The sequence below is a fragment of the Ursus arctos genome, unplaced genomic scaffold (genome assembly GCF_023065955.2).
Source record: "Ursus arctos isolate Adak ecotype North America unplaced genomic scaffold, UrsArc2.0 scaffold_17, whole genome shotgun sequence".
In the NCBI taxonomy this organism is placed as follows: domain Eukaryota; kingdom Metazoa; phylum Chordata; class Mammalia; order Carnivora; family Ursidae; genus Ursus; species Ursus arctos.
In genome coordinates, this window is record NW_026622841.1 from 5,701,562 (window position 1) to 5,716,198 (window position 14,637).

A 14,637-nucleotide genomic window follows, 5' to 3' on the forward strand; every position below is an offset into this window, starting at 1 on the left:
GATTCCGTAATTTCTGGCAAAAGTAAGAAGAAAAAGATGGAATAGTACTTGGAATGATAATTTTTAAAAGCGAGACGATTAACTGGCACGTTTTCCTCATTCTTTGATGGAAAGAAGCATGTCAGGAATGTGATTCATCGAAAGTCCTGAATTACCTGTACGTTCGTTACCTGTCAAGCCACCAATATTTAACCATAGCTGATACTGGCACATTGATTTGTAGTTTATAAGACACCGTCACAACCACAAAGCAGCAGAACTAAAAACAAAATCCCATTTGGAGAATTTGGAATTCAAGTTTCAGTGCTCTTACCAATATTCTCTTGTATTTCATTCAATTACAGAATGCCATGTCATTTTTATTTATATAGTTAAAATTTAAAAAACTAACCCACCCTACTTAATAGTAACTGTAGCAATTTTTCCAACTCCTTCTGGAAGGGCAGTAAATATCTATGCTCTCCTAAAGGTATTTCTTACTTGATGGATAACTGTATTTTCAGAACCACCACAATCTATTAGGGCATATGTCTATTTTACGTTTTTTTACTAAGGCATTTTGCAGCCACTCCATTTACAGAAAACTCCTTCTTATTCTGTGTACACATTTTGACAGCATTCATTATCTGCTTAACAGACCGTATCGGTTCTGCAAAAGACATTATGGTGGACTACGGAAATTTTAATTTTCTTCCTTACTAAAGAGCAGATTTTTGCAATCATGTATCAAATCATTAAATTTTACATTATGAAAGCCTTCTATGAGGCTTAACAAGTTACTAGCCCATTTTAAACGTGATACTTTCTTTTCAAAATGACTACTGCGTATTTTCTACTCTACAATATGTTTGTTTGTTTTTTCAAAATGACCACTGCATATTTTTAAATCTTTAGCCAGGGGCCTAAAGTCAAACCAAGCGAAGGGAAGAAGGAGCTGTTCTGGGAAGGGGGAGGGAAGGGTGTGGAGGGAAGGGTGCGGTGAGTCAGAAGGAATCTTTGCTTGAGTTAGCTGTATCTTTGCCATATTTTTTATTTTCAAGACTTGAGTGTTTTTGTTTTGTTTTGTTGTTATTGTTGTTTTTAGGATTTCTCTAGGCGTGTTAAGATATACTAAGTTGCCTTATGCAAATTATTTGCCTGACACTTCGGGTTAATATAGCAAATACATTTAAAGAAGGTAACTGTCTAAAATACCCAGGATATATAGTCTTGAAGGTGAAAAAGTCATTACCACATGACTGGCATTTAGATAGTACTGATCATTAATAAATCTTTACTCATCGATCAACCACTGTAAAGATGTGTTTTATATCAAATATGTTCTTCTAGAATGCTGTCCTTTAAAGGGTCTTAGAGCTATTATTGAGGGAAAAAAATGAAACACTAAAATCACATTTTATAAGATAGGTGGGATCATTTCGACGGTAAAAACAAAAGTTAGCTTTAAAGCACGATCTATAAACTATCATCCCTAATGCACTATTACTCTAGAGACTGATTATTCTAAACATCCTATTACGCCGATAATGAAAGAAATGTAACTTTTCCTAATATTGAAGTCATGTCTAACACTATACTTTGCTATATTAAACTCTTCACTATTTCTCACATCTGTGTATTGGGGACCTTCCGTGGGGTCTTACTTTTCCTCCCAGCGCCTTAATGTATATTGTGATCTGGAGATCACGGACCACTGTACCTCAAGTTACTAGGCTGTGTGGAATACGTCGGAATACATGCAAAGTAGGCCAATTTCATCACCGTATGTATGCTAAATGTCGATGAGAATAATATGTACTTTTCTTACGTTGTTCAGGATTCATTCTCCCTTGTTCTGAATTCCATGATGTTCGTTGGTTTGTTCCTATGCTTCAACAATGATATGGGGATTTGTTTAACATATACTTTCTTCGTTAGTATTTTGTAAGCCCGTACTTCACAGAATTATTTCAGTTAATTGAGACTTCTTGCACAGTACAACTAAATTTGTGCAGATGGAATTTCAGTGTAAAGCATAGTGTCATGCACGTAGTAGGCGCTGCATTTTTGTTAAATCAATGCACCGAGTCAAAAAAAAAAAAAAAAGAACCCTAATAGATAATGTACTTCATTTTTATGCTGGAAACCCTCCTGTGCCAGTTTTATAAACTGAGCACATCGACAGAAGTGCCAGCTCTGTTAGCAACACAAGAGATAATTACCACAATGGCGACACTTCTGAGAATGGAATGTTGGGTCATTTATCTCAATTTGATGGAAAATTATCATTCTAGCCTTTTTGTTTTTAGGTTTATAATATGAGTAATCTACCACTGAACATGAGGTCTAACTTTTTTCGTTTTTCTTTTCTTCTTATTTTCAGCTCCCTGTGAAGGCAATACTTTCTTCTGCCATAGTAACATGTGTATTAACAATACACTGGTTTGCAATGGACTCCAGAACTGTGTGTATCCTTGGGACGAGAATCATTGTAAAGGTAATGATCAGACCTAAAAATTTGCCAAAGTCCTCTGCCTGTAGAGGGGAAGAAGTTTATCACAGTGTGGAGATGTATCAGACGGACTTAAAAGTTGACGTGTATTGGGGCTTTGTCGAGCCTCGTGTGTATTTTGTAATTCATGTGTAAACGTCTTTCTTTGCTTTTGCCAGAAGTTTCCTCATTCTTTAATGTGTAGTAGAGAATCGTTAATGCTCAAATGCTCATTAAAGACATCTTATTAGAGCCTGCAGAGCCATGGAGAGGAAATGAAGCTTTTAGTGCAGTGTGTTTTTCTTCTCAGATCTGGTTTCCTTCGTCCGTGCTTGCCCCTCTCATTTATTCCAGTCTGTCCTCATTGGACTGTGTGCACGCGCTCTAGAGGAAAAGTGCATTCAAGGAACGTTTGTGAGTTCAGGTACTTTCAGCCACTTAATCTGACTTCAGTTTTGCTACCAAAATGCTTTTCTTCCTTTCCAATGAAAATAGCTTCCAATGCCCCCGCTCCCTTCTCTTGCCTGCACACAAAGGTTTGTTTACACAGGGAGCGATCCGTGGCCCAGTTATGAATGTTGCGTGTTTTAGTTAAGTTGAAAAATGCCAGGCATATTCTTTTATTCAGATTCAATATTAACTGATTTGCAGAGGGAAAGGAACAGGCAATTAACTCTTTCATGCTGAAAGTCCAGTATTGTCTACAAAATGTCTCCTGGGGCCAGAAGCCGAGGCATCGCCTCAGTCGCCATGGCTCATGGTCAAGGAGTAAGGCATTTGCGGCCTCGATCATTTTGATGGTGGGAGTAGGTGATTATTCAAGGAATCGCTTCTGAACAGATGGGAGATTAAGTAATTTGTGTAATAGAATCTTAAGTCGGCACCGTTACTGATTGGTAGTCATAAGCTTTATTTGCCCAATGGGATTTGTTCCCGCCTCTGTAAGGATTGTTTGACATGAAAGAGGAGTGAAGAGAGTGTCCATGGATCAATATGCTTGATGAGCTTCCATGTTTATCTTCTCCAGATGGCAAGACCACTATTTTGATTTCTAATTCAATCTCTTTTGAGAGGGGAACACACCTTTACCATTTCGATCTTTGTGACAGACTCACCTCAGAGATCCTGCGGGTTCAGTTCCAGACCACCACAATAGAGCGAATATCGCGATAAAGCGAGTCGAGTGAATTTTTTGGTTTCCCAGCAGATATGAAAGTTGTTTTCACTATACTGTAGTCTGTTAAGGGTGTGAGAGCAGAATGTCCTTATAAGCAATGTATTATATAGCTTAATTTAAAAAATACTGCTAAAATGTGCTAACCATCATGAACTCTTTCAGCAAGTCAAAATCTCTGGTCACAGGGCAAATATCGTGATAATGAAAAAGTTTGGAATACTGCAGGAATTAACTGAATGTGACACAGAGACACAAAGTCAGCAAATGCTGTTGGAAAAAGGTGCTGATAGACTTGCTTGGTGCGGGGTTGCCACAAGCCTTCAGTGGTTAAAAAACACAGTATCTGTGAAGTGCAACAAGGTGACAATAAAATGAGGTCTGCCTGTAGCATGGAGTTAGTTCCATGGACTAACGTATGGTGTATCCTAAAAAATGCCCCATGTGCCCTTGAAAAGAATGCATGTTGCCATTGTTAGATGGATTTTTCTAGAGATATAGGTTTACAGCATTGTTCATGTCTTCTATTTCTGTTTTCATTTTCTACCATATTTTATCTATTTTCAAAAGTATCTGTTGAGGGGCGCCTGGGTGGCACAGCGGTTAAGCGTCTGCCTTCAGCTCAGCGCGTGATCCCGGCGTTATGGGATCGAGCCCCACATCAGGCTCTTCCGCTATGAGCCTGCTTCTTCCTCTCCCACTCCCCCTGCTTGTGTTCCCTCTCTCGCTGGCTGTCTCTATCTCTGTCAAATAAATAAATAAAATCTTTTTTTAAAAAAAGTATCTGTTGAATTCTCCAACTACTATGGTTGAATTTTCTACTTCTTTCTTCACTTCTGTAAATTTTCATTTCATGTGTTCTTGAACTTAGTTGTTAGGTCCACGTATGTTTAAAATTGTTGTATTTTTCTGATGGCTTGACCCTCTTGTTGGTCATTATAAAACTATCTTCTTATTTTTAATAACCTTTTGCTTTATTTTTTCCAATGTTAGCACATCCACTCCAGCTTTCTTCTAAATGCACTTTGTATATTCGATCTTTTTCCATCCTTTTGTTTTCAGGCATCTGTATCTTTGAATATAGAGTATGTCTTCTGTAGACAGTATAGACTTGGATCTTATTTTTCGATCCAGTCTGAAAATATTTGCCTTTTCATTGGATTGTTTAATCCACTCATATTTAGTGCTGATATCGATGTACAGTTGGATTTCCATCTGACACTTTACTTCTTTTCCCCTCTATGTCTCATGTATCTTTGTTCCTCTTTTCTTCCTTTATTGGTCTTTTCTGCACTGAGTCAATATATTCTAGTGTAACATTTTAATTCCTTTAGTGATTTTTAATGTATTTTTGAGTTATTTTCTTAGCGGTTATTTTAGGGCTTACAACATACAGCTTAACTTCTCGAAATTTATTTCAGGTTTATACTAATTTAATCTCAATGACATTATTTTAATATAGCTCTGTTCTCTCTTTTTACCTGTTTCTTTTGTACATATTATTTTTATATATGTTACAAATCCAGGAATAATCCATTGCTGTCATGATTACTTTATATAATTTTAGAGCAAGTGTATATTCATGTAGCTCATTATATAACCCTCCCTCTTTACCATTTCTGATACTCTTCCTTTGTTTTTGTGGGTTCACATTCCCATCTGATGTCACTTCCTTATTCCAGGACAGTTTTGCTCTTACCTACTTCACTTGCATTGTTAATACCAAATATATAATATTTCTTTAAGTTATAGGCCCAACAGTACGATTTTATACATATGATATTACTCTTTTAAAAAGTTAAGAGAAGAATGCAGAAGAAATATGCAACTCTACAGTCCTTTTTAATTACGTATAAAATTGCCTTTATTAGCAATATTTATTCGCCTCTTTAATTTACTGCCTACTTAATTTTTTCATTTGGGTTTGAATTACTGTCTGAAGTCACTTACTTTCAATCCCGAGAATTTCTTCTAATATTTCTTTTAAGGCATTTATTTGAACATTAAATTATGTTTATTTTTGTTTGTCTGGAAATGTCTGTTTTATCCCCATTTTTGAAAGTTAGTCATGCTGGATATTAAGTTTTTGATCAACGGTTTTTGTTTTGGTTTTTCTGCCTGCAGCATTTTGAATATGTCATGGCTCTGTCTTCTGGCCTTCACAATTTCTGATGATAAATCCGCTGTTAATCTGATTGGGGTTCCTTTCTATGTGGGGAGTCATTTTTCTCTTCATGCTTTCAAGATTTTCTCTTGCAACATTTTTAATCTTTTATGTCAGAGTGTGGGTATCATTTCATTTCTCTTGGAATTTGTTGAAATTCTTGGATGTGAATTTGTTCATCAAATTTGGGAAGTTTTCACCTTTTATTTATTTGAATATTTTTCTGTTATTTTCTCTCCTTCTTATACGCTCAGTCACTATGTTGGTGCAGGTGATGGTTTGCCTCATTTTTCTGAGGCTCTGTTCATTTTCCTGCATCTTTTTACCTTAGTCTTCTTCAGATTGCGTAATTTTCCCTCATCTCTCTGCAAGTTTGCTGTTACTTTCCTCTTCCAGCTGAAATGGACTGCTGAGTCACTCAAATGAAAGTTTTCTTTCAGCGACTGTGCCATTCAACTCCAGATTTTTCACTCCTTTGTAATTTTTGTTTCTTCGTTGCTGTTCTGCATGTGATGAGGCCTTATCCTCCTATTTTTCTTTACTTCTCTAACCATTGTTTCCTTTAGTTCCTTGAACAAATTTATAACAGCTTTGAAATCATTGTCGGCTAAGTCTGATGTCTGGCCCTCTCCAAGGCTTTTTCCCCTTGTGTATGAATTGCGTTCTCCTGTTTGTTACATGCCTTGTGATATTTTGCTGGAAACTCCATGTTAAATGATGTATTGTAGCAATTCTGGATACTGATGCCTCCCTCCCCAGGGCTCGTTGCTGCTATTGTGTTCTTGGGTATGTGTTTGTAAGGGTAGACTTGACTGGCCTGTTTCAGTGATGTCTGTCCCTGATGTTGCTGCATGGAGACCATGCTGTGGGCAAGCATACCATAGCCTTAGATGGCGCTCTGTGACCAGCCTTTCCCTTTTCTGTTTATCTGTTTGTCTGTTGGCATCACACCCAGCTGTTAGTCTCCACTAATTACTGAACAATTGTTCTGTCATTTTGGACAGTTCCCAGGAGTATAAATTGTTCCAAGGTCTGATCCAATGAAATTCAATTCCACTGGGGGTTCGTCTTTGAGTCCAGCCTTTGTGGTTTGTTCTGAACTAGGAAGGCTCTCTTTACCTGTTATTTTCCTGGTGTTTTATGTTAAACTCCTCCCTGTTCTCAGGTCTGGCTCGTTGCTACTGAGGAGCTTGACACTCTCCTCTTAATCACTTACCAAAACATGGCTGCTGTTTTGGAATTTCCTTAGGCTTGAACTTTTCCACACTGTTCCAAAAATGTAACTTTCTTTGGGCAAAGCTACAGTGCTCTCTGCTCTTGTGGTCTGCCTCCCTTCATGGGCTAAATATCTTCATTACTGCTCTGGGTGTTGAAAGGAGGCAGGGATAGTGACGGACTTCTCTCAGAGTAATACCACTACCTTACGAATAGGGTCCTGGAGGAGGCTGGTAACCTCTGGTCTTCTCAGCTTGCCTCTCCAGGCAGATTGACTCTATGGGTGAGCTTGGGCAAGTGTGATCTGAGACACGCGTTCTCAGCCTGCTGCACCTGGTGTAGAGCTTCCATCCTACCGGTGGTGGCTGGGAGGAGGAATGGAGCACTTGATAACTCGGCCTCTCCCGCCTGGAATAGAGTACCTACCCACACTGTGGATTCAGGGGATGGTGAGAAATGCTTGTGGTTTGCTCCATTTAGGGAGGTACTGTAGCTGTAGGTGGGGAACGTTAGGGAGAGGAAGCCCTACACCATCATCTGAAACCTCCCTAAGTAAGCTTCCATCATGACAAATTTGCATGGCGGTGGGGGTGGTGTAACGGGTTTTAAGGACAGACTCTCACTGTCCTCAAAGAAATTTAGTAAATTTATTTGAATAAGTGTACTTCCATTTTCTGTTTCCATTAGGACAATTTCCAGAACTATAATATATTTGTTAATCGTTTTTACCAGTTGTGGTTGTTTCATTGGGAAAAAGGCCCACAAATGGACTCATGCCACCATTCCAGAAGTGTCTGTCATGGTATCAGAATATTGGTATTACTGTGAGTTCCGTTATTTATGTCAGGAATAAATTCAAAACTGTGTAGGTAGGGTTGTGTTCCCACTAGTGGGTTTTAGATGTTTTCTTATACCTATGAGAAGAAAAATAATTTACTGCTTTTAACGTTACTCATTTATTTCCCAATGTCATGCTAAAGGTCTTGTAAGATCTTCTTCAAACATATGTTGAAAGTAGGGATGCTGGGCAATGAGAGGTCTGTCTCTAAGGCTAGAAGATAGGGCCCTTGTGAAAAGGGAAACTTCTTGTTTATTTTTAAAGATTTATTCATGTTACTTTAAGCCTGTAAAAATTCTCTGCTCAGTGTACTCCTTTCCATGTGCTTTGACTACGGTATTAATGCGTGGTGGATTGTTTCTTGTTTTGTTTGTTGTTTTCGCTCTCCTCAACCCGTAGAGAAGAGGAAAGCCAGCCTGCTGGACCAGCTCACCAACACCAGTGGGACTGTCATTGGCGTGACTTCCTGCATTGTGATCATCCTTATTATCGTTTCTGTCATTGTGCAGATCAAACAGCCCCGTAAAAAATATGTGCAAAGGAAATCGGACTTTGACCAGACAGTTTTCCAGGAGGTGTTCGAACCTCCGCATTATGAGTTATGTACTCTGAGAGGGACAGGAGCTACCGCTGACTTTGCCGATGTGGCAGAAGACTTTGAGAACTATCATAAACTGCGGAGATCCTCTTCCAAGTGTGTGCACGACCATCACTGTGGGTCACAAGTGTCCAGTACGAAAGGCAGCCGCAGTAACCTCAGCACAAGAGATGCTTCTGTCTTGACAGAAATGCCCCCGCAGCCCGTCAAGCCCCTCATCCCACCCATGAACAGAAGAAACATCCTCGTCATGAAACACAACTACTCGCAAGATGCCGCCGATGCCTGTGACATCGACGAGATCGAGGAGGTGCCCACGACGAGCCACAGGCTGTCCCGACACGACAAAGCCGTCCAGCGGTCAGTATCAATAGATTTTTTGATGACAACTGTAACTTGAGGACAGAAATGCCTCCAGAACATTGTGTTCTATTTGATCTTCATAGTTCAGTTCCTCTTTTTATTAGTGATTTAAACCATAGTGTCTCAATTTTTTCCTCTCCCTTTTCCTTTTCAGTGCTATCCGTGCCCTTCCTAAATCCTGTTTCTATACCGAAGCGTTTGTGTGTGAGCACACACAGACCAAAGATATTTCGTTTATTCCTACACACATATAGTATTTAATTCTACAAAAACGATGGCTTTAAATTATATGATAAATTTGTATTGCTAATTGGCTTCCACATAGTCATGAATTTTGTTCTCACCAATACTTAATATATTTTCAGATATGAAATGATATTTGGAAATAACTGCCTTACCAAGATATTTAACCCATCTCGTTGAATAATTTTAATGTAAAAATAACCTATTTTGCAATATAATGTATTATATTTTTTGTATGAAAATGAAAATACTGAAATCCCTTTTTCCACATATCACACAATACTTAACATTACGAATTGCATATAATAGTATGGTATGCTAAAAGACAAAACATTTATATTTAAATGTAGAAAAATAGTAGAAATGTTTGATTCATTTCCCTTTTAACATAAAGATAATATTGTCTGAATCATATTATTGGCCCTAAAATTGGTAAAAATTTTAGGGAAAGAAAATTGAATTTAGAAAATAAAGTCTATTTTAAATCCCCCAATCCAAAATACATAGGTTTTGTTTTGCATGTTTACTAGCATTTAGTTTGTTTTATAAATGGACATACTTTCCCAATTCATTATGCATCCTCAGAACCTAAAATATTTTTAGTTGATTTAATATTTTTGCATGCTGCTGGAAAAAATCTATTTCCACAGTTTAATGAATTTTTAGGAATGCTTTTAAGTAAATATTTGTATGCATATTTATTTTTTGTGCAAATATTACTTTGTTGAATGAAATAGCCATAACATTCCAGGTTCTGCCTCATTGGGTCTCTAAGCAAACATGAATCTGAATACAACACAACTAGGGTCTAAAAAGAAAATTCAAGGTAAGCGAATGCCCTTGGTTCCTTCTCCCACCTTGTTGTATTCTGTTTTGTTTTGTTTTGTTGCAATTGTCTTGTAGATTTTTTTAGGGAATGTGCTATTTATTCATTATCTCTTGAGATAAGTGTTTCATAATATTTCAAAATCAGAAATACACTGGATTCAATGCTGATGGAGTGATGACTTATATATAGTATACATATCTTTAAAATAAATGTTCATATTCTTGCCATCAGGCATTGTACTAGAATGCTATTTAAAAAGGATGTTAAATTAACAAGTAAAATTTTACATGTTTTAAGGTTAAAATACAAAAAACTAGTAAACTCTTTTCAAAAATATCAGAAGAAATGCAAGTTTTTCATAACAAAAACAATTGAATATTGTCTCAATATAACTGAAGTCAACATATAAAGCTGGTTAATTTTCTTATTTAATTTGGCAATATTCTACTCAGACTCATGCACTTAGTATTTGGTGGTTCTTACACAATCTGTGCACTCTTTATTTTTGCATGAATATGTAGCTTATTTCATCAAAGTTAAATGCAGCATGTTATGCCAAATTCTATGATATCAAATTTGAATGCTTAACAAGGTAAAATGTTCCATAAATACTAGCTGTCTGTGTGTACATCTATTTTGTGGTCAAATACCATAAGAGCTTTACTTTTAGCACTTGATAATCTGTATCTATATTAGACTAATTTGTCTCCAATTAAATTTGCTTGACAGCTAAACTCTTCAAAACACTTCAAGCCTATCAACTATTCTTGAATTAGGTGAATGCATTTCCATGCTCTATATTACCTTGATAAATTGGTGTATTTGTATGTGTTTTTCATTGGGAGAAAATGTTTTAACTGTGTTTTATTTTCAGAGAAGAACTATTTATACAAACATGGGGACTGTGAAACGAAAATTCTATAGTGAATTGTGAAAAGTGGACATATTTCTAAATTCATTCCACTGCCTTTATCCAAACTTAAGAATCACAGACATTTGTTATTCCTTCGGCAAGACATCCCCGCTGCACAATGATATGTTCATTTCGTAATTTGGTTGCTGGCCACCAAGTGCTCCTTAGTTTTTAAATACATTTTGAGATTTACTGGAAACTTGAAGAAGAAATTAGTTCCTGATTAAGACAATCCCAATTTTCCTTTTTATTGTTAGTTTCACTTTGTTTCTATGTTGTTTTATGTCCTTGTTATAAAATTGTACGTTGCGTGATATGTGAACAATATGATTTTGGATGAACTTTGTGTTCCATGTACATTGTTTTCATTAGATAGACTGCTTGAGAATAGTGCGTTCCTGAGGGATTTTGAACATGCTACAGTTAAGAAGTGAAAATATGGACCATGGAAGCTCCAGCTAGAGGTTTTCTGGACTATAAACAACTATTGTTGTATTATGATTACATGCAGCCAAGAGTCATGGGTAAAAATAACTAGATTGCAATAAGAAACATCTCTCTCTTTCTTTCTTTTTTTTTTTTTTTTTTCTCGGTCTTTCCCAAGTGTCCCCAGTTTCCTTTTTGTTTTATATCAACGAAAGATAACTAAGTTTCAGAAGAGTTTTTGAAATCAGGTATTTTACCATTCACACCCTTCAACAGAAATGTTTTTTGATTAAGCACTTAGCAATATGACTGAATTGACAGTTTGAGAAAATACCCTGCATGTCAGTACTGGCTATTTGAGTTGGAAAAATATCCTTTTTATTAGACACATTGTAAAAAGCATGCGCTTCTATTGCTTTGTGTCATATGCTTGCTACTTGTAACTTTTTATATAAAGATATATAAAAATGTATAATGATTTCCTAACTGGAGTTAAGAAAAATGTTTTCTTCTATTAGAGTGATAAACAAAAATGACTTACATAAGTGCACACTTTATATCAACTCTTTCTACCTGTTAGGCTCTAGGATGTCTTTTAGTATTGAGGCTTACTTCTCCAAATTTGATCTCTCAAATTTTATGGAATATGTTCTCCTTTTAGAATAGGAAAATCTTTTTAAATGCTTTAAAATCACAGGACTTTTTATGACCCAAATTATGCCATTCGGAGTTGTTCTCATACTCAGGCACACATATAATACCCGAAAGCTTACTGATCATGATGTGTTTAATATAAATAAAGTGAAATCATATATTTAATTGCTGCTGAATCATATACACACTCTCTAAAGTTTGATTTAATAAATGGGTACTTTTTAAATATTCAATGTGTATTCTTAGAAAATAAATTCTAAAAATCAGAATTACTACAAATCCTCTTACTAACATCTCCAAAACCGTTGACTTCTACAGAAGTCTGTCCTTCAAATAGTAAAGTAGTCTGGTCTATCACAGTTAAAACTTTGTGACTCAAGCAGGCTTTATAAGCCCATAGGTGAATAACTTGCATACATCTCTGTTAGGAATTCAATTTCATATATGCTACAAAAACAAATAAATGGAGAAGAAAATAAAATTTTATGATAGAAACATTAAAGAATTATCATAGCAATTCTGAATAACCTATATTGAAAAAATGTCAATATGCATAATCACTTCCATGAATGTGATAAACTGATGAATAGAAAAAATATATATTGAACATGATAAAGAAAGATTATTTCTATCATTTTGCTACAGATTTAAACACACCTCTTATGTCATAATTTAGTCTTTAGGATTTGACTTGACTGAATTATTTAATCGCATGCCAACTCTTATGCCCTTTAATTCAAATTTAATGCCTCCACACATTATTTTTGAAGTGATCAGTCATATTTTACTTTCCCTATTTAGAAAACTTCATAGGACCCTTTACAATTTGAATGAATAATCTCAAAAAAGTATGGTATTCATGTCAAGACTTATTTATAACAGCAAAAAAAAAAAAAAAAAAGGAAGATAAATTAAGTGACCCACTTTGCCATTCACTTTCCCGATAGCTGTCCACAGGCAGTTCTCCCTAAATATGCACAATGCTTCTGATCTGCTGGCTTATTGCTTAAAAGATATTTGCACCAGAAATCTGCTAATGAAACAACAACAAAAAATCCAACCACACTAAGTAAAGTACTAAAGATGAATTTCTTATGAATATTTAGTACACAACAGCTCCATAGGAAAATAAAAATATTTCAAATGAAGACTAGGTCTCCTCAGTGGTCATACTAAAAATATTTAATAATGGTCATTGACTAATCAGAAGCGAAGGGAGTGATGCTGTGGAGGGAGGGGCCTGGGGCTTCCTGTTGGCCCTCGAAACAGCTCTAGATGCTGGGTCTTGAAAGTGTGGGACTCCACGATATCTGGGAGGCCCCTGGAGGAGGCCCTTTAAAAGCCAGGACTGAAATGTATCCGTCTATTAAAGACTCCTATTTACTGGCACATCAGATCCCATCACCTGAGTATCAGCCTTTGGTTTACATTCAAATGGGGAGATACATCGTAGTTAAGGAATGAGATGTTTCAAGACGTTTAAGATGTTTCAGGATGTTTCAAATCAAGTTATTTTAACAAATAATTATATTTTTTTGATAAAGTGAATTCAAATGTGACTTACACAAGTGCTTTATTAATTCCACAAGATCTTCTCCAAAAGCATAATTACACACTATGTTCGTTAATTTGAAAATAGCTGTTTTCCTTTTATTTCTTTATTTTTGAATTCACTTTCAAAAATTGGGAGACATATCACGAGTCTATGCAACACCTGTGAAACCCTGCTTTCAGCCTCTTACTTTGGTCCAAGTACATTTCAGTTGCCTAACTGAGGATCGGTGTGCTGATTTGGAAATACGATTTTTTTGTACCTAATTTTATATATATGCACTTTCTATGCATCATATTGCAAACTAGACATATGTAATGTTAATTTTCCAGAATTCACTTTCATTTGGTCAGATAATTAAAATGTGGCTATAAACGTAACTGGAGATAAATGTCTTTAGACTTTTAAAGGACAATCCGCATTGTGGAAATGTTGGCTTTTCTGTTTTACATAATTTTTTTTCCACTAAAAATACTTAAATAGGTCTGACACCATAAGCTGTCATTTCTGGTGTTGAATAAACGTAAGCTGTTGCATCAACTTCTTCATTTTTTCCCTTAAGAATTTGGGTTTTCCTCAAATTTGATAGCTTAAAAAAAATCCCACAAATGGATTTTCTTCGACCTCCGAATATCATAATAAATGACAGACTATGATACTGGTTCCTGTTACCTTAATTAAAGTAATGGCAAATAATTTATTGATGTTTTGGTGGTAAAATAAATAATAGCATTTATTACGAAGTTTGTATATTTTAATGATGAAAATGAGTCCTGTCAGATTCCAGCTCTGGAGGGAGGTTAAATAAATAAAATCTGTAAAAGTCTCTGAATCCTAAACGTATATGATTTGAAAAGTGAGTTACAGGTTTTTCCAGCTTCACTGAAGTGAGTTACTATCAATATCATGTCTACTTATTATTCTTTCTCCCCTTTGCTTGTTTCTATCTGTCACACTATGGCACAGAGGGTCCAGCCAACAAATTGTTAGATAGATGAAGAATAGAAGAATCAGGACTTGAATTTATTATAAATCTCTTATCCATTTAGTTAATATTTCCCATTCCTCTCTTAAAAGTTGAAAACAGTAGCAATTAAAATATATTGTAAAAATAGCCAGAGATACGTTTTTATAAATCATCTTGTTCCATAAAGCTGAGGCCCTTTGTTAACATGGATTTGTCCTGATTCATTTTATG

General features: G+C 35.9%; 1 protein-coding gene across 1 annotated transcript in view; it reads left to right on the top strand.

The window, feature by feature from the left end:
• NETO1 (neuropilin and tolloid like 1) overlaps window positions 1-11,313 on the top strand; it is a 107,508-nt gene extending 96,195 nt beyond the window's left edge. Inside the window, exons 8-11 of the mRNA XM_026496481.3 lie at window positions 2,363-2,476; window positions 8,261-8,819; window positions 9,817-9,891; window positions 10,769-11,313. Coding sequence (XP_026352266.1) covers window positions 2,363-2,476; window positions 8,261-8,819; window positions 9,817-9,877 — 734 coding nt within the window. The 3' untranslated portion in view covers window positions 9,878-9,891; window positions 10,769-11,313. The remainder of the gene's footprint in view (window positions 1-2,362; window positions 2,477-8,260; window positions 8,820-9,816; window positions 9,892-10,768) is intronic.
• Window positions 11,314-14,637: the final 3,324 nt, after the last annotated feature.